Genomic DNA, 19,125 nt, shown 5'->3' with positions numbered 1-19,125 from the left:
GTTCTCTCCGTTGAGTTAAGTATTCCAAAACTTATTTTTTCAAATATTGATTGAATACTTAGATATCTTTTTGTTGGGCATATGCTTAGTAATTGTAAGATAATATTTGATTCAGAAAGTGGTTTTTAAGTATTTGTGTAATTGACTTCCATTTGAGATGAAACTTGTTTGATGTTTTATTTTCATGTCATTTCATATATGCAAGTATTCTAATTTGGTGGACCATTTGAAAGGGTTTTTACCAAATACTAAAATTTAAGGACTGAAAGGTGCATTAGTTTTTGAAAATTGTGTAAAAGAAATAGTTTGAGTTCAGGTGTAGATGTTGAGAAGTTGTTGCAAATGAGTTGTAGAAGTTATGAAGTCGTTGTTGATGAAGAGTAGATGTTGATAAGTGACATTAGCTGTTGTAAGTTGTAAGACCTTGTATACGCTAGTAACCTGCTCCAAAGTGATCTTGCCTAGTGAATTGTTGAAAAATCATTGTGTAAGTCTAGGTTTATTTATGTAACTAATTCATTGTAAGAAAATTCCTTTGTGGGTCTAAGTTGTGTGCTTAGTTTGTTACTATAAATCTCAGTAAAGATATATTATTGTAAATTGGTTATTGTGGTTAATAATGACATAAATTCTTGTGTGGGCAGTATTGTATTTAGCTTTAGAAACAATTTACTATAGATATAGTAGAACAACACAAGCTTAGTGGAGTCTCAAGGTGCTAAAATGTCTTGAAGGGTGGTTGACAATCCACATAAGGATTGCAAACCACTTAAAATTTTTGTATTTACTTTGTATGTAATTGTCTCCACGTGTACCTTGATCTTCGTGCCTAAGCGTGAATTTTAAATTTAATATTGCACATAGAGTTAATTGAAAGTATAAATACACGTATATAAGAAGTGAGTAGAAATGGGTTAAACTATGAGCAAAAGTTAAAAGACCTATTCACCCCCAACGTTTGTTCCTCACTAGACCTAACAGAAGATACCGATACAATATCCAAGACAGATAATATCTCAACCAAGTAATTTTATACCCAAGCTGGATCAATACAACTCGGGGTCCTAATATGAAACCTTATACCAAACAATCCTACTCTGCAGAATTGAATGGCTGGATGTAGTGGTCCAAACATATAACAAAGAGAAGTAAACGTCTAGGCTACGTATGTGAGTGTGTAAAATATAAAGCGTACACTCTCTCCCTTTCAGGTTTAATAGATACCAAAACAAAGTAAACATCCATGTATTAATGCCATGAAAGAGACATTAGACGCTCCCAATATACTTTCTTTAGCCATCAAAGTACTCTCTTTATTGCCACAAATACTGAAAGAGGGTATATTTTTAAAAAAGAATGAATCCCCATTAATGGTTTCATACTTTCATAATTGAATTTCTTGGTATATGTCAATAGGTTATTTGAAGTGATGTGATGTTCTCTTTGATCACTGCCCTCAAACCTAAGGGTTCATTTAGCTAAGGTAATTGAGACTTCAAAGCAATTTGATGACAAACCTTACGTGGATTAATATATCAAAGACATACTTATGGTTGATCCAATACGAAAAGCTATTTGGTGTGAAACGATTACCCATTGATCATGATCATACGGTTGACATAGGCATTTCGTATATTTTTCACCAAATGATTTTTCGTATTGGAAGCCCTCTGGTTACACCAAGAAAAAACATATAACAAACCAAAACATATCAGCACACAAACATCACTCACACAGACATGTAAAGAGAGAAAGAAAAACAGATTTCAGGGAGCTCCATTCGCAAAGCTATTGAATAGAGCCAAAGCATTACTAGTCAACTGCACATCTCCATCGATTCTGCTCCACACTCGATCTCTTAGTGCTCCTTCAATCCCATGCTCTGTGAAGCCGTCCGTGCATGTATCGTAGTAGGTGAGAGCAGCGCTGACCCACGTCTGTATGTTGCTGATTCTGAGCCTCCTCTCTGATCCATTGAGATGACCCATCTCCCGCAACGCTCTCCTGAGTTCGTAAAAGCACTCGCCTACGTTTTCTATGCAGTCTCTCATCACCGCGACTTCCCTGGCCTTCAAACCCTGCTCATCCAGCAGTCTGGACATCAACCTGGAGGTGGAATGAGCACGGGTAGTGGTAAGAGAAAGTGCGGTGTGTGCTAGTCGTCTGGGGTTTTCTTCAATCTTCTCTGCGTAGAAGGAGAGAGTCTCGATGCACAGACGTGGGTACCTGGTGACTACGCATCGTGCTTTGATGAAGTCGGTGCTAGTACTTTCTGCTGCGGAGCAGGAACCCAGATGGGAGGAGAAGAAAAGGAGACAGAAGAGAAGCGCAAGGAGAAGAGAGGTGTTGGCGACTCTGTTTACACCTTCCATTTTCTGCGAGGAAAGAGGAAGAAAGAAGAAAATGGCTGGGACTGGGGTGTGGAGAGGGAAGAGGGAGGAGAGCTTCTTATAAGGCAAACCGTTATAACCTTGACGTGTCGGTGGGCGGGCAGGTACAAAAACCTTCCCTTGTGTCACATTGTTGATGTTGCATTTATCCCTTAGACTTAACCCTAGTTTTTAGGCTTCATTGTAATTACACAAGAATAATACAAATTACCATATTAATAAATTTTCCTAATTGCAATCTTATGCTAAAACGCATCACAAGGCCAAATGTGACAATGATTAATTTTAATTAGTTAATTAATTTGGTCAAGTGTCACAAGGATTAATTTTATCTAGTAAATTAATAAAATAAAATAAGCTAATTAATGAGACATTATCTTATAAGCCTAACGAATGGGGCAGGGGAAAACACCAGGCCCAAGGAGAGAAACCCCCCTGACGTGGGCATATGCCAGCCCATGGCTAACGATTTTCCATCTTCAAAATTTTCCCCTCAGGTGGGCCCTTTTTGGTTTCTAACTATACATTCTTGGGACCCACGTGAATCGGATACGTGGCATTTTTGGTATTTCAGTCAAGACAGGGCCAAATCACCAAATGTGGTTTATATGCGCGAGTCTTTGCGTTCTATCTTGATTCGAATGGGCTAAAGGCGAGCTTCGTAGTTTCCATTATCTAGCAGAGAGAGCAGGGGAGCCATAAAAATGGCGGCAGAATCCGTTAGAATTTCGGTGTCGTCCGCCTCTGGTGCGGCTGTCCGGAACTTGCGTTCTCCTCGGAGGGCCCTTCCTCTCCCTTCCAATGGTTTTCTCGGACTCAGAAACTACGGGCGGGGCTTTCCCCATGCCGCACAGTCGGAATTGTTTGGAAACGTGCGTCTCAGGTCGAAATCGTCCTTACCCATCTTGCAACCACGAAAGGGCAGGCTCTCTGTTGTCGCCATGGCTGCGGAAGGTTAGTTCTTCTTGTATTTTCTTCTTGCTTTCTGTACCAGAGGTGATGGTTTTCTTTATTCAGTGATAAATAATAAGTGAAGTTTACTGACAGTTGTCAAATGGTAATGATGCCCAACAGAATGCCAATTTTTGTTTAAATTTTATGGATAAGGCGCAAATGCCAGTGTGTCTCTTGCGGATTTCGATTTCCTTTCTCCTGTGAAATGAATTCTTGCCCAGAACTCAAAGGCTAGTCCTTTCTGAGTTTGCCGACTTGTTTTATTCTTTTATCTTTCTTAATTTAGTTCTTAACTCTTAACTCGTAGAAATTATGGCTCCAAGAGCAGTCTCTATTCTTCACAGACGTTTTGTTAGTATCATTTTGCTTAGCACTGTCACAATTAACAAAAAGCTGTCGTCTTTTATCCTCCTTTTGCTAATGATCTTGTTGCGTACTGGATGGATGATTGTTCTTCTACATGGCAAATTTTGTCCAAGTCTTTGAGTTACAATACTGCCCAGAGAGAGTGCCCATCTCTGAAGTGTATTCTGCATATTCATCCGTTGTTTGTACTACAGGCTTTTCTTGGTTGCTGTCAGTCTTTGCTGCCTTTGAACAAATTGCTCAATGTACCCAAATACCAAAAAATACAAAGATTTTAAAATCCCCTATTTATGTGTTAATCACTACAAAAAATCTAAGATGCGAAATATTTGAAGGGCAGGTAGGGTGGCTGGTTGGCGGTAGGGAGTCTGTTAATTCTGGTCCACAATACAGCAGATGAGTTCCAGTTCTTATGGCTGCATATGAAAACACAATCATTTCGGACAAAACCCAACGCCAACCTCAAGAGACAACTTCAAATAGTAAAACAAGGTTCCCATAATAGTTCAATGGAAAGCTAGACACAGTGATCTGTCTTATTTCTTTTGAAAGAGAATGAAAGAAAGTCTCCTATGATATGTAATAAAGGCATTAAGAAAGTACAGAAAGAAATCTATTGCTAGATTTGAAGCCAGAGCATTTCCAAAATAACTCTTCTTGGTGGGTTTAGAATCTTATATATTTTCTCACTCTGTTGTGTGAATCCCAAGTTTAAAAGGTCCAGCATACCTTTCACTGGACCAGACCCCACTTGACAAAAGAGTTTTAAACAAAAGAATGAAGTTTTCTCATTGATATTTGTTTGCTGTTTGTCCTGTGGGCTATTCTTGTCTTACTTTATAGTACTGCAAGTATGATAATGTACAAGGTATTAACAGTTGCGTCTCTCATATCCTGTCAGATGGAAAGCGGGCAGTGCCACTAAAAGATTATCGTAATATCGGTATCATGGCTCACATAGATGCAGGGAAAACTACAACAACCGAAAGAATTCTCTACTACACCGGAAGGAATTACAAGATTGGTGAGGTACATGAAGGAACTGCAACAATGGACTGGATGGAACAGGAACAAGAGAGAGGCATCACTATAACTTCTGCTGCCACAACCACCTTTTGGAACAAACACAGAATCAACATTATTGACACACCTGGACATGTGGACTTTACACTTGAAGTTGAGCGAGCTCTTAGAGTGCTGGATGGTGCTATTTGCTTGTTTGATAGTGTTGCTGGTGTTGAGCCACAATCTGAAACGGTATGGAGACAAGCTGACAAATACGGAGTTCCTAGGATTTGCTTTGTCAATAAAATGGATCGACTAGGAGCAAATTTTTTCAGAACAAGGGATATGATAGTCTCGAACTTGGGTGCTAAGCCTCTGGTGATTCAGCTTCCTGTGGGTGCAGAAGATAACTTTAAAGGAGTTGTCGATCTGGTGACAATGAAAGCCATTATCTGGTCTGGAGAAGAATTGGGTGCAAATTTTGTATATGAGGAGATACCACAAGATCTCCAAGACCTAGCCCAGGAGTACAGAACACAAATGATTGAGCTGTTAGTTGAGTTGGATGATCAGGCTATGGAAAATTACCTAGAGGGAGTTGAACCTGATGAAGAAACCATAAAAAAACTTATTAGAAAGGGAACTATTGGAGCAATGTTTGTCCCTGTATTATGTGGATCTGCTTTTAAAAACAAGGGTGTTCAACCATTGCTTGATGCTGTTGTGGATTACCTACCTTCTCCACTTGACGTGCCTCCAATGAAGGGAACTGACCCTGAGAACCCTGAGTTGGTTATTGAAAGGATAGCTAGTGATGATGAGCCATTTTCTGGACTTGCATTTAAGATCATGAGTGACCCATTTGTTGGCTCCCTAACATTCGTCAGAGTGTATGCAGGTAAGCTGATTGCTGGTTCTTATATACTAAATGCAAACAAAGGGAAGAAAGAACGAATTGGTAGACTTCTGGAAATGCATGCAAACAGTAGGGAGGATGTTAAGGTAGCTTTAACTGGTGATATTATTGCCCTTGCGGGTCTGAAAGATACAATAACTGGTGAAACACTATGTGATCTAGACCATCCAATTGTCTTAGAAAGGATGGACTTCCCTGACCCTGTCATTAAAGTTGCAATAGAGCCAAAAACTAAAGCTGATATCGATAAGATGGGAGTTGGGCTGGTTAAACTAGCTCAAGAAGACCCATCTTTCCACTTCTCAAGAGATGAAGAAATCAACCAAACCATTATTGAAGGAATGGGAGAACTCCATCTGGAGATTATTGTTGATAGACTGAAGAGGGAATTCAAGGTTAATATTTTTGACTTATTCTTCCTTCTTACTTTTCAATCTGTGTGTTTCATGACAATTACTTTAATATCATGCTTTTGGTTCCAGGTTGAAGCAAATGTGGGTGCGCCACAAGTTAACTACCGTGAGAGCATCTCCAAGGTATCTGAAGTGAAATATGTTCACAAGAAACAGTCAGGAGGACAAGGGCAGTTTGCAGATATTACAGTAAGGTTTGAGCCCTTGGAACCTGGTAGTGGATATGAATTTAAGAGTGAAATAAAGGGAGGTGCAGTTCCTAAAGAATATATACCTGGAGTGATGAAAGGGTTGGAAGAGTGCATGAGCAATGGTATCCTTGCTGGTTATCCAGTTGTGGATGTCCGTGCTGCTTTGGTCGACGGATCCTACCATGATGTCGATTCAAGTGTGCTGGCTTTCCAACTGGCGGCAAGAGGCGCTTTCCGCGAGGGTATGAGAAAGGCAGCTCCTAGAATGTTGGAACCAATAATGAAAGTTGAAGTTGTCACCCCTGAAGAGCACTTGGGTGATGTTATTGGTGACCTTAACTCGAGGAGAGGCCAAATTAACAGCTTCGATGATAAGCCTGGTGGTCTGAAGGTACGAAAAATGGCTCCCCTGTGATTCTTGAATGGATCTTGATGATGAAATAGACATTTTCTGGTTTTTGAAAGGAACTTGATGATTTACAATTTTTTCCTCGAATTTTGCAGGTAGTGGATGCTCTGGTACCTCTAGCAGAGATGTTTCAGTACGTGAGTACACTCCGTGGGATGACAAAAGGCCGTGCATCTTACACCATGCAGCTAGCGAAGTTTGATGTGGTTCCGCAGCACATTCAGAACCAGCTTTCATCCAAAGAGGAAGCTGTTGCTGCTTGATTTCAATTGATTCCCATGACTGATACACGAGCTGGCAGTGGCTTTTCCTTTTATAAAAATGAAGTCCAAGAGTGTGCAATGTTTTACGTTATCAATTTACATTATGAAAGTGTAATTAGAACTCTTTGGTTTTTGAGTAAAGCGAGTTGCCAATAAGCGGATCAAGTTTATTTTTGCCTTGAGAATTCTTAAAACCTCGTTCATTTTTTTTTTTTTTTTTCATCAAACAACGCAGTAGAAAGAATGAATTGAAATGGAATATGCCAGTAATCTAAAATGCAGGTCCAAAGCACAAGCAAGCAATCTGTAATTTCTTATATAAGGAGGTAAACGCCACTCGTTGGCTTTTGCACTTGTAGTAGGACTAAAGAAAACAAGAGTGCTGATGTTTCAAGTCAAATGTTCAGGTAGAGGGCCTTCACAAACTAATTGCATTATGCACAAGTTACACCTACAAAAGATAACTATGATGAAAGAGTACAACCACGGTTAGGAAGCCTTTTTTGTTATAACTAAGAGAACCAAGATTTCGTTAAGAAAAGACTCCCTGCTCAGGAGTACCACTCTAGCTAGCAACTTTCTGGAAGGAAAAAAATGCACCAAGAGGAATTTATAAAGAGTAAGAAGTTATAATGAGCTGATCGGTTGAACCCTGATGTGAGATAATTCTGGCACTATCACTGCTGGAGCTGATAGAACAGCAGACTGTGTAAGCCCTTCAAGAAACTTTTTTTGGAGTCATGTTGTGCACTAGTGAAACCGTAACTATGATGGCAAATATTTGCACAAAAATACCTGTTAAAAGCAAAAAGAAGATGAACACAATAGTTGCACATAAAGCTCCAAAATGGTGGGAAGAGATTACAATAAAACATTATATGTTAGTGCTCAAAACTCACTTAGCAGCACACGACCAGCCTCGATCGCCTCAAACTTCTTCAGCATGGGTGCGTTCTGATCCTGGAGGGCCTGAGTAACAATAACAAGTCTAGAAAAAGTAAAAGAACGAAACACAGCATTTACACTTGTCAAGAACTATTCTTGCATGGGTTTTATAAAATATGGAACCCAAGGGCACACAAATAAATAGAAAGAAGAATCATACTGAAAACATAATCCAAGAATCATCTTGAAAACATAAGCAGGAAATCAATAGTACTTCACGTGATTTTTCTGTCTTTATGGTCTTGCAAGTTAGGATTTAATTGTACCATAACTGGTTTATCCCCTTTTATTTCTTGTATCTAAGTGCCCATCTTAGCATAACATTGGTCATACTAACCCTTCTAAACAACACTCAGCAATAAAACAGACTCACAATTTCTAGATTATGACAACTTGATTTGCTATGTAATATCTAATCTTCATTTGATCAAGATCCATAATTTGAAGACAGCAGCAATAGCCATGAATCTCCAGAACCATAATCATGATAAACTCGGCTTCACGAGATGTGGGAGAAAAAGGTAGTTACCCCAAATGAAAGATCACTAGTAACAATGCAGGTAGCTGAAAGCATCGAGGCAACAGAGGAGGCCACAATGTATAGCTTCAAGAGATTCTTACGGCTCCTCTTGCGTCCTTCCCAGACAAAAAGCAAATTGTCAAAAAAGGAAGAAAAAGAATTCAGCACAATCAAAACAGAGTAAATCATGAATGCTGTGCACGGAACCTAAATCTCCAATAATCAGAGATAGGGCATAAATAAGGATAGAGACAATAGTCAGCGTGTTGGAAATATGATCTTGTAAAGCTGAGAGCGCAGCCCATGCTCCTCCAATCACCAGACTCACAACCTGATAAAAGGATAAAAATAAAAAAGATATAAGGATGAGCGAGACAATAATTTTGCCTAAAACCAGAAATATCAATACACAGAAGAAATACAATAAAAGATCTGTTTTTTCAATGCTGGTGAAGTAAGTATAAATTCCCAGGCTGCCACCATTGCCCATTTCTAGTCCCAGCTACAGATTCTACAGAGAACAGCATACGAAGGATGAGTCCCCTTTTGGACCGCACGAGCTATAATTTCTGTCATGGCCGTGTAAATCCGTAAGTAAAAAGAGAGAAGAACGAGACCTGTGCAATAATCAAACCACGCAGCCGAGATTTTTCCTGAGCAACCTTTTGGTACCCTAAAGCAAGAGAAAAACGATTTAAGGTAAACCGGAGTCAATTGCACTAAGATTGCAGATTCAACCTGAAAAAACAATAAACTACTTTTCCCCAGTATACGATTTCCAAAATGAAATGGACCGATCAACAGAGAGGGCAGAATTATTTTCGATTATTTTACTTTGATCAACCAGCATTCGATACGAGAAATCGGAGCCATCAGTTCCCGACGGCCTCCCGGCAGAAGGTTTCCTCTGCTGCATCTCCTCCGTGTGTAACACCCTTGTGCCTTCAAATCGAAGACACCACCGCCTCGCTGGAAACTCTTTGTTGCAGAGAGACAAGACCTCCGCAAGATGTCAAGAATAGATTACATAGACTCACATGTACGGCTGTCAAGATTTTTACACCTGACGTGTCATATGACGTGGTATAATGTATCCATTATGTAGCAGTTTTTGCTGAATTATTCTTAATTGCATAAACACGCAACAAAAAATTGGACAATATTATTTTCATCTAATACCTAATAATATTTTTAAATAAAATTTGACTCACTTTAAAAATATGAATTAATATATTTACATTGTAAATTAAATTAATATGTTTATATTTTATAATATTTATGTCTTTTTAAGTTTTAATTATTTATACTTGATTTTCTAAGATAATGAGATATTATAAAATGTTCCAATTATGAATAAAAGAGGTAAAAAGAACAAATTATGAAATACAATAAATGGGGTGCCTAAGATTAGTCCAAGGTTGGCTTTGAGTTAGAACGATAAGATTAAATTATCTTGAATTTTTTCTAAAAAATTATTATATATAGCCCTTGCTCATAGTATATCTCATCATCTCCGTCCCCTCCCCCCCTCCCAAAAAAAAAAAAATCAGCCTTTTCTCTCGGTCTTGCAATCAATATCAACACATTTTTGTTAAGAGGAACAAAAAAGAACAATTGTCTTTCAATTCTCTTTCATTGTTGAGTTTATGGAAAAGAGAAATACTTCATTCACTTGATGTAATATGAGCACATAAACCCCTATTTATAATAGAGGAAAGTAGTAGAGTCTAATTACAATTAAACTACCCTCGTCCCAATTATGCCCAAACTCTAACACTTACAGATAAGTCTTAGCATTATTAAATAACTCAACATAAATAGAAGACTAACATAACTAAAACACTTTTAAATTGAAACCTCATTCCATAATAATTTTGGCTCTATAAGACTTCTTATTGTGAGAGTCATGTAAAACTACAACATATTTGCTATACAACCTTCACCAAAGGTAGGTTTTGATTTATTTTTAATCTACTAAAAAAATAAAGGAAATCTATATACATTAACGAAAAAAAAAAAGCCTAATTCCTTTCCACAAATCCTTTAATCAACCTTTACATGTGAAGAAGACCAACAGGCCGACCAGAGGAGATGGCTATTGCATGCTGGATGTTGCTACTGTCGGCTTTGAAGAGTCCAATTACAATTAAACTACCCTTATTCCAATTACAAATAAGTCCTAGCATTATTAAATAACTCAACATAAATAGAAGACTAACATAACTAAAACACCTTTAAATTGAAACCTCGTTCCGTAATAATTTTGGCTCTAAAAGACTTCTTATTTTGAGAGTCACGTAAAACTATAACATATTTGCTCATCAACCTTCACCAAAGGTAGGTTTTGATTCACTTTTAATCTACTAAAAAAATATAGAAAATCTATATACATAAACGAAAAAAAAACACAGAGCATAACTCCTTTCCACAAATCCTTCAATCGACCTTTACAGGCTGGATGTTGCTAGAGCCGGCTTTGAAGAGGAGCCCACCTGTGACATTGAGGCAGTCGAGAAGAAGGGGGTCAGTCTGAGACTGGAGCATGCCCATGATTATTCGGTTGGAAGAATTCCAAGTGCAAACAATCCATGTTTATGCATGCAATTATGTCAACATTTGCATAGAGATCAATTCTCTGGATCGACCAAAAAAAGAAGCTTCGATTAACAATATATTTTAGTTAGTCTTATCAAATTTTTTGATTTTTGTGTCAATTTTATTTTTTAATAGTTGGGTATTTCATTGATTCTATTTTATGTGAACTCAAATTGATTCTATTTTATTCTTGTTTGAGTGTCTAAGAAAAGAAATATAGTTTTTTTTTATGCATGCAATAGAAATGAAAATAAAAATTAGTACTATTTTTCTTCTGGCTCCACATCATCTGGCTTCCGGGTTTGAGGGTTTCCATCGTCTTCAGGAACGTCTGAAACTCAATTTCTGCTGCTATAATTCACTCAAATCCCGTTGCTTTCTGAAACGGGTAGATATATAGATTTAAAATCTCCGATTATCTTTACTTCCCATCCGAATTCCGATTCCGATTTCTACTCCATTCCTCTGTTATCCGTTGAGCAATACAATCCCCTACGGCTCTATTTTTCTTTCTCTCTCGTTGTTTCCTCACCCGTTCTTCTCTCCCGTTTTCCTTCTTAATGTATGGATAGCTAGACTCGTCGTAGCCTTTGGAAAAGCGATCAGACACAGAAAATGGGTTCGCGTCTCCTTGCACTTCTCGTCTGTCTCCTTTGGTTTTCCTTCCATCTGGGTTCCTGCTCTGCGGCTCTAACGAGCAGAACCCACTTGATCAAATCAAAGTGCGGAGTCACCAGTAGTAACCCACGTGTGTGCATCCATAGACAAGAGGCGCATACTGCGCTATCCGTGGCCGCCACCCATGTTCATCACACAGCAAGATGGATGTCCAGACTGTTCGCCAGGCAGCGTATGACTAAGAGGGAGAAGGTGGCGATGGGAGAGTGCATGGATTTATTCGCCGGTAGTGTTCGCTCACTCCGAGCGGCGTTGCGGGAGATGCGGCTTGTCAAAGGGTCAGACGATAGAGATATATTATCCGATATGAATGAGTGGATTACTGAATCGATGAATGACCACGGTACCTGCATAGACGGCTTCACAGAACTTAACATTGAAGGAGAACTGAAAGACAAAGTGACCAGTAGACTCAGTGTTGATGATCAGTTGACCGATAAAGCTTTGGATCTCGTCGTTAGATTTGCATGCGATATCCACCCTGATGACCCCTCTTCATGTCCCTGATCTCATCTCTCTTCATATGTCGCTGTGAATGATTTCATATGCTGATTTGATCTGTTTCTTGTTTTCTGTGATTTGCTTATTTAAATAATGCAAGTCTCTTATTTTCTTTTTCTTTTTCTTTTTATTGGTGCTGAAGTTTATGTACTCATGTACTGATTGTTGAGTGGACGTGGTGTGTAACTGTATAAACTATGTATTAGACTACTTTTGTTGTTCAATGGTGGTTAATAGAGACATTGTTAAGGCACTTGAGAAGGGAAATTCCAAATTTCTATATTGAGGCTACTTTAATTACTATTAAGGAACTTCAATTCAGATTTTCGTATCCAACCCGTATTGTTGGTATCCCCAACATATCTTCTCAAATGCGTTTAAATTGCATGAACCAAAACCTTAAAAACATAAGCTCATGGCCGACCTTCTTCTATTACAAGGGCCATGAAGATGACCAAGCAAAAAGAAATTCTTCACTTGTTTTCCCGGTGTCACTTAAAATTGAAACAGCAAGTGAACCCCAAATTTGTGCACTGGGCTTGTGGTTGACAGTCATTTGGGACAAGTACACCTGTTCGTTCCTTTGGTATATTTAGGCCATGTTAGTGCACTGTGTAAGTGAAAGTGAATCTATTTTCACTGAAAAATAAGTGGCCCAAAAACTTTTGTGCACTGTGTAAGTGAAAGTAAATCCATTTTCACAAAAAAAAAAAGTACCCTCAAAAGCGTTAGTGCGTTGTGTAAGTGGCAAGTGGAAGTAAATTATACAGGTATTTCACTTTCACTCTTACAAGTAAAAAAACGAGTGAAACTGAAATCTCTCCTTGAGAAGCTTAACGAATTTCACTCTTTTGGCTCTTGCTCTCTCCTCTACCTGTGTTGGTCGTCCATCAATCGCTTCTCATCTTCATGTTAACCCTCTCTCTGGTTCTCCTTAGAGACCTCATCCCTCTTCGGCGTATCTTCCTCTCTGCAACCGTCTCTCTTCCTCTTTGCTTAAATCGGCTTCTTTTCTCGTTGTTTCCCTCTTCTCTGTTTTCCCCTGTCGTCGTCGTCCCTCTCAGTTTCTCTTGTCGCCCCTCTCAGAACCTAACCTTTAATTTCTATCATCTCAACCTCGCCGCCTCTCTCTCTAACCCTAATTTCTCTCACCTCATCTTGACCACCCCCTATTTTGTACCCTCAACCCTATATTTCTCTCAATTTCTCTAACCTAAACCCTAAATCTATCATTCCCACCCAAAATTTCTCTCAATTATTGTAACCCGAAATTCAAAAACTTCTGACATGTCACTAAAGGTATTGTACTCTAGCACTAATCTTAGATTTTGTTTTTTAATTTCTGTGAATTTTTTTAATTTATACAAATTTAGGGTTTCCTCTTTAATTGTTCGATACTATTCTTTTGTAATTTCTATGTTTAAGGTCGATATTGAATGCTTAGTTTAATAAATTATGTTGATAATAAAACACTAAATTTTTAACAAAATTGATTGATAATGAATTAGTTTGTATAAATAAATTATGTCTTATTTCATTGAGTTGATGATATTGAATCAATTTTTTTTAATTGAAATTGATATTGAATATCTGTTATTTTTTTAAATTATTACTTTTATTGCTGTGATGATTTAATTTCCCTATTTAATTGTATTTGTTGATTTATTTTCATGTTATGATCTAGTTAAATTGAATTTATGTTAATTGTTGATTTGTTGAATTTACTTTCCATTAGTTAAATTTAATTACACAATAATTGCACTATTAAATTCTCTTAACTGATGACTTCATTGACGAAAAATACATAAATAATCACATCATCAACTTTTCTATTTTTTAATAACTATGAGACCTTTCTTCCTTTTCATCTAGAATAATTGGAATTAGTTACGACACTCACACTTTCTTTTGTTTAATTCATGTTTTGGAGTCTCAGATTCAAATAACAAAGGAAAGCCACAACTTCATAACATGAACTTTTTTTCCGGAGACATAATTGACTTTCAGAACATGAACATATTTCAAAAAAAGGAATTTCCCTAAAATACCCATTTAAAATAAATTATTTTCAAAAACACTGACGTCATCAAAATATTTCTAAAACTACCCAACTTTGACAGGTCAAATGCCTGTGTGCAGTCAAAAGCGACACGTAAGCTTTGACTACTTATGTGTTACCACGTCATCAATGTAGTAAACATAGATCGACACGTCGTCTGTCACGCCATTATTTTACCATGTCATCTGCCACATAAGCTGCCACGTCATTAAATGAAAATTTTGAATAATTTTTAAAAACAAAATAAAAAAATCAGATACATTTTTTATTACCTAATATCTACAATATTGGACATTTATCTTTGGGAAAAGTAATAAATGTTATGTCTCGAAGCCAAAAATAGAAAAAACCAAAATTATTAATAATTTTGATTACTTAAAAGTAATTTTTTTTGTAAATTAATTATTTGACAAATGAAATTTTAAAATTCTACTTAAAATCCTGATAAATCTTATTAAAATCTATATAAATTAAAATAATATGATTAGTCATGTTAACATATTAATTAATATATTATTAAATTATTTTCAAGCAAGTATTTTTAGACTAAATCGTCACTATTTATAAAGAGAGGATTGTTTTACTTGCATACGGAGAAAAGAATATTTATAAAATGAAATTTATTGGATAAATAATAAAAGGGTAAATTAATAAATATTTACAAAATATTAATATTTTTATTTATGTTAGTTTTTTATAACAGAATAAAATAGTAAAATAAATAATTAGTTATAATTACCACACTTAAAAATTGTGCCTACAGATTGAAAAGGGTTTATCGAAGTCTACGAAGGTTAAAAAATTGAACAGAACAACAGATCGGATTCCGTCGTTATTAAGGATCGAAAAATGTCGATGCAATAAAACACTATTTATCCATCAGAAAACAGTGCGTTCCATTCAGAAACAAAACCCAATCCACTGTTATTCACAAAAAAAACCAATACAGTAATTAAACACAGTAATTAGATTCAATTAACAAAAACCCTAAAAAATCACCTTGCTAAATCGGTTTCTGAAATTCAAATTCGGGTGTGGAGGGTGAGTAGGGCTTCGGTTTTGAGAGAAGGGGCGGCGAGAGAGTGAAATAATAGGGTAATAAGAGAGGGGGCTCTGAGAGGAAATTATAGGGTTCGATTTTGAGAGAGAGGGTGATGAAGAGATGAAATGATAGTTTTCGTTTTTTGAGAAAGGGATGGTGAGAGGATGAACAGAGGGGAGCGGAGAAGAATAATGAGAGATGAGGCTGAGACGAAGAGAGAGCGGTTGAGAGGGGGGGGGGGGCATTGAAGGCTATGTCGAGCCGCGACAGCAGGAGAGTGAGCGGCAGCAGGGGAGCGACCGAAGCCGAGTGACAACAGCAGGAGAACAAGCGGCCGAGGCCGAGCGGCGGCAGTAGGAGAGCGAGCGGCGAAAGCGGCTAGAGGAGAGGGGGCAAGAGGAGACACGAGGAGAAAGATCGAGGAAGAGAGATTTTTGAGAAAATAACATACAAGTGAGGGCTTACGTGGCATGATATGTATTTGATTTTTTTATTTTAATTTTTTTAAAACATTTAATTTTTTTATTTAATGACGTGTCAGCTTATGTGGCAGATATCGTGGTAAAATAACGAACTTTTTTTTCTGGAGACATAATTTACTTTCAGAACATGAACATATTTCAAAAAACGATAGCTAAGGATGCCTTATTTGGAATATGTCCTTTTTTGGTCTCATGGTTGGCGGATAGAACAAGACTGTTTGAAGACGGGAAAGCAGGTCCAGACCAAGCAGTAAGCTGTAATTACCCAGGCGAACCGACGGGAGCTGCGAGAGAAGTAGAGAGTTTCTGTTTTGCGTGCATCGTTAGCGGTCTCTGCTGCTGTTTCCATCATCCTCACTCAGCATCTCTTCAGCCGTTCTGCGCTGGCATCGTCTTTCAATCTTGCCGAAAATACTCTACGACGGCAGTCTTGCTGAATCCTCTCCTAAAAAAATAAAGGTTTTATCACTAGGCATGTTGTGTTTGATGGGTCATGTTTCCCTTATTCATCACCAGAAAATTTTAAAATTACTCCTCCCCTTATTCTTAGTGTATTTTGTTTTTCCAACAAATTACATGAAACACCTATCATTCCCTTCAACGCACAAAAGTATGGACCAGTGATTGGTAGAAGTGGAGTGAAGGCTGGTCCCAGTACTAACCATGACACCAAACACATGCAGAGCCTGATCCACTCTTCTCTCAGAACTAAAACCATCAATCAGGTGATTATAAATTTATAAGTGGAGAAATCAGGAAGAATGCCAAGCTCAAATGTTTGGGAAAATATATCAATGGCTTGTGAGAATTGCTTTACCATGCAGAGCTCACGTATAAAAAAACTGTACCTAGGTTTACAAGGCAAATAACCCATATGGATAACTTGCTTCAAGCACTTTTTTTCTGCTGGAGTTAATTTCCCTATTTTACAGTAACAAAACTATCATAAAGTTTAAGTATAACAGTGACGGCATGAAAATAAAGCTCTTGAGCCTTTTGCAATTGACCAGGGTGTGCTGTGTGCAAACTTCAAAGCATTATAAGTGACAGAATTGGGATCTAGAGGACTGAGAAGCATCAATTGGCAAATGGGCAAGTAGTAGCAGTTCGGATTTTAGCCTTTTGAATAGAAGTTTTGGGGATAGAACGTATGAGACGATCTCTCTCTACTCCATTTTAGTTCATTCCCCAATTCTTTTTTAGATATGGATCAACTGGAAGCAGAATGAAAGTTTCGAACGTCCAAAGGTTTATAGCGCTTCACTCAGCCGATTATATAAGAAAATGGTTTGAAGTGAATGTTGATATGGAATCTGATACATGCCTCGATGCTTGTCAAATTCTGTAACCTTAAAAGAGAAAATGAAGCAAATGAGACACTCATATTAATTTTTCAGAGGCCAGGTGTGAAAGGAACCCCAGTCGACGGCAACCATGATCCTCCATCTTCTAGGAAGCGTTCAATGGTAAACCGAGAAGCCTCAGATGGACTTGTAATGACATGATAACCAGGCCACTTCACCCTTCTCGCCGTCGAAGCTCCGGCTCCACTATTTCTGTACTCACCATAGAAGAGAGTTGCTAGTGCAAAATTTCCATTCCACTCCAGCCATCCAGCGGGATCCACCAAGTCATCGATAACACAGTTTATGTAAACAGTCCGTGAATACATTTGCCATGGTCTCCCAAGGAAAGTTTGAACAGAACCCAGGACGGGCCTCAAATCATCAGCTGCCATGATCCTTGAATTTTGAATAATTATGCCAGTATTCTCTCTTGCTCCATTCCTCCCTTGAGCTGTAATGGTGTTCTTCTGGTGGCTTAGAGGTCTTCTTACGTAGATGATAGAGTTTTGAATAACAAACGGTGCATTACCAAAGATGAAATCTACTGTGCCATAAATTTCACAGTCCCTGTAAAATTGGTCGCCAGCGTGGGCGTACAACGTATCTTGGTATCCTTCGAATCGGCATTGATAGAAGACCGCTCTAAGACCGGTTGATCGCAAAGCTACGGCTTGATAATTCTGTGGGCCGGCTGTGTTACGGAACGTAATTCCCTGAGCGATGAAGTCGTCTGCGTTGACACCTGATCACGATCCATCCTTACTCAAATTTGTTACTGAAAACTGATGAATGAAAATGAAAGAAAATAAAAAAAAAGGGGTAAGAATATTGCATACCAACTGTGGCAGAACCGTAAGTGCCATGACCTCCTCTAGCGGCACTCCTGCTGCCGGTGATTATAGTCTTCTCTCTGCCATCTCCCACTAACATGATATTGTTGAGGTTAACACCAACTACCAAATACTCTTGGTAAGTCCCAGCCTTTACGTAAATTATAAACCTCCCGGTCCTTCTTCTCATTCCGGCTGCGTCCAAAGCTTCCCCGATGGTCCTGTAGTTGCCGGACCCATCTTGCGCCACCACCAGGTTCGCGCGAGAAGATGGTGAAGGTGATTCAAGAAGCCTTGTCTCATTACCCGACAACAAACTCGGAAATCCATTCTTTGCCTCATAAAATGAGAATGTATGGACCTCCTCGGAGAAAACTGTACAAGGTAACAGAAAGGCAGCAAAGACAAGGGAAACTATGACCGTCATTGTCGCCGAGACTGAGATCAGATTGATAAATGGAAGGGACCTTTATAGGTAGAAGAGTGAGAGAGATGAACAGTGACCGAGACTGAGATCAGATTGATCAATGGAAGGGACCTTTATAGGGAGAAGAGGAGAAGAGTCAGAGAGATGAACGGAGGAGAAGAGACAGAGAGATGAACATCGAAAGGAAATGAATCCATTCTTTGAGAGAGAGAAATGAACATCGAAAGGAAATGAATCCATTCTTTGAGACAGAGAGATGAACATCGAAAGGAAATGAATCCATTCTTTGTTACCCACCCAAACCCAATGAATTCATTATTTATTTATTCCAATCTGATCATGTTTTCGTTTCCTTTGAGAAAACAGAGTCAGGCTCTGTGCTCTCTGCGCGCGTCGGCCGGCGTTTCGCAACCTGGCACCGTGCGTCGGAATGCGCCGGGTGGCGTTGGATGCGCCGACGTCGTCGAGGCCATTTCGGAGGTTGAAGAGATCAGGCGCGCGGTAAAAAAAAAAATTGAAACATAAGGTTGGGTTTCATTTTTAAAACGAGTCGACTCGGACGATTTGAGACGGATCGGACGGGCTGAGTCGGCTCTAGCTAGCAACTTTCTGGAAGGAAAAAAAATAAAAAAATAATAATGCACCAAGAGGAATTTATAAAGAGTAAGAATTTATAATGAGCTGATCGGTTGATGATTCTGGCACTATCACTGTTGGAGCTGATGGAACTGCAGACTGTGTAAGCCCTTGGGAGTTTTTCCGTTCCGGAGCTGATGGAAGTGCAGACTGTGTA

The 19,125-nt window shown here is 38.4% G+C and overlaps 4 protein-coding genes and 1 pseudogene across 4 annotated transcripts; 2 read left to right on the top strand and 3 right to left on the bottom strand.

Moving 5' to 3' along the window:
- Nucleotides 1-1,766: 1,766 nt before the first annotated feature.
- On the bottom strand, nucleotides 1,767-2,372 carry LOC137934275 (21 kDa protein-like). Its single transcript, XM_068778556.1, has one exon. The coding sequence runs from the start codon at nucleotides 2,370-2,372 to the stop codon at nucleotides 1,767-1,769; it is 606 nt and encodes a 201-aa protein (XP_068634657.1).
- Nucleotides 2,373-3,051: 679 nt separating this feature from the next.
- LOC137934131 (elongation factor G-2, chloroplastic-like) lies at nucleotides 3,052-7,052 on the top strand. Its single transcript, XM_068778371.1, has 4 exons — nucleotides 3,052-3,344; nucleotides 4,612-6,026; nucleotides 6,114-6,626; nucleotides 6,740-7,052. Exons 1-4 carry the CDS (start codon nucleotides 3,095-3,097, stop codon nucleotides 6,905-6,907), a joined length of 2,346 nt encoding a protein of 781 aa, XP_068634472.1. The 5' UTR covers nucleotides 3,052-3,094; the 3' UTR covers nucleotides 6,908-7,052.
- Nucleotides 7,053-7,209: 157 nt separating this feature from the next.
- On the bottom strand, nucleotides 7,210-9,355 carry LOC137934132 (uncharacterized). The gene is made up of 6 exons (XM_068778372.1): nucleotides 9,207-9,355; nucleotides 8,990-9,045; nucleotides 8,580-8,703; nucleotides 8,382-8,488; nucleotides 7,807-7,876; nucleotides 7,210-7,702 (listed from the first exon to the last, which is right to left on the bottom strand). The coding sequence occupies exons 1-6, from the start codon at nucleotides 9,286-9,288 to the stop codon at nucleotides 7,626-7,628; spliced, it is 516 nt and encodes a 171-aa protein (XP_068634473.1). The 5' UTR covers nucleotides 9,289-9,355; the 3' UTR covers nucleotides 7,210-7,625.
- Nucleotides 9,356-11,582: 2,227 nt separating this feature from the next.
- On the top strand, nucleotides 11,583-12,152 carry LOC137934274 (21 kDa protein-like). The gene has a single exon (XM_068778555.1). The coding sequence runs from the start codon at nucleotides 11,583-11,585 to the stop codon at nucleotides 12,150-12,152; it is 570 nt and encodes a 189-aa protein (XP_068634656.1).
- A 4,970-nt stretch (nucleotides 12,153-17,122) lies between these two features.
- LOC137934272 (pectinesterase 2-like) lies at nucleotides 17,123-18,510 on the bottom strand (annotated as a pseudogene).
- Nucleotides 18,511-19,125: the final 615 nt, after the last annotated feature.

Source organism: Aristolochia californica, unplaced genomic scaffold, assembly GCF_029961685.1.
Source record: "Aristolochia californica isolate CCGP_79_NKW_82.1479 unplaced genomic scaffold, dmAriCali1.0.hap1 SCAF_6, whole genome shotgun sequence".
Taxonomy (NCBI): domain Eukaryota; kingdom Viridiplantae; phylum Streptophyta; class Magnoliopsida; order Piperales; family Aristolochiaceae; genus Aristolochia; species Aristolochia californica.
This window is presented reverse-complemented; position numbering and strand designations above follow the sequence as displayed.

Bases quoted from the DNA above. Each gene is read 5' to 3' on its own strand.
- LOC137934275 (XM_068778556.1), bottom strand. From the start codon at position 2,372: ATGGAAGGTGTAAACAGAGTCGCCAACACCTCTCTTCTCCTTGCGCTT.
- LOC137934131 (XM_068778371.1), top strand. From the start codon at position 3,095: ATGGCGGCAGAATCCGTTAGAATTTCGGTGTCGTCCGCCTCTGGTGCG. The intron at 6,027-6,113 runs GTTAATATTTTT...TTTTGGTTCCAG, and splicing joins GACTGAAGAGGGAATTCAAG to GTTGAAGCAAATGTGGGTGC. The intron at 6,627-6,739 runs GTACGAAAAATG...CGAATTTTGCAG, and splicing joins ATAAGCCTGGTGGTCTGAAG to GTAGTGGATGCTCTGGTACC.
- LOC137934132 (XM_068778372.1), bottom strand. From the start codon at position 9,288: ATGCAGCAGAGGAAACCTTCTGCCGGGAGGCCGTCGGGAACTGATGGC. The intron at 9,046-9,206 runs GTAAAATAATCG...CTCTTGCTTTAG, and splicing joins TCGAATGCTGGTTGATCAAA to GGTACCAAAAGGTTGCTCAG. The intron at 7,703-7,806 runs GTGAGTTTTGAG...TGCTTTTAACAG, and splicing joins GGCTGGTCGTGTGCTGCTAA to GTATTTTTGTGCAAATATTT.
- LOC137934274 (XM_068778555.1), top strand. From the start codon at position 11,583: ATGGGTTCGCGTCTCCTTGCACTTCTCGTCTGTCTCCTTTGGTTTTCC.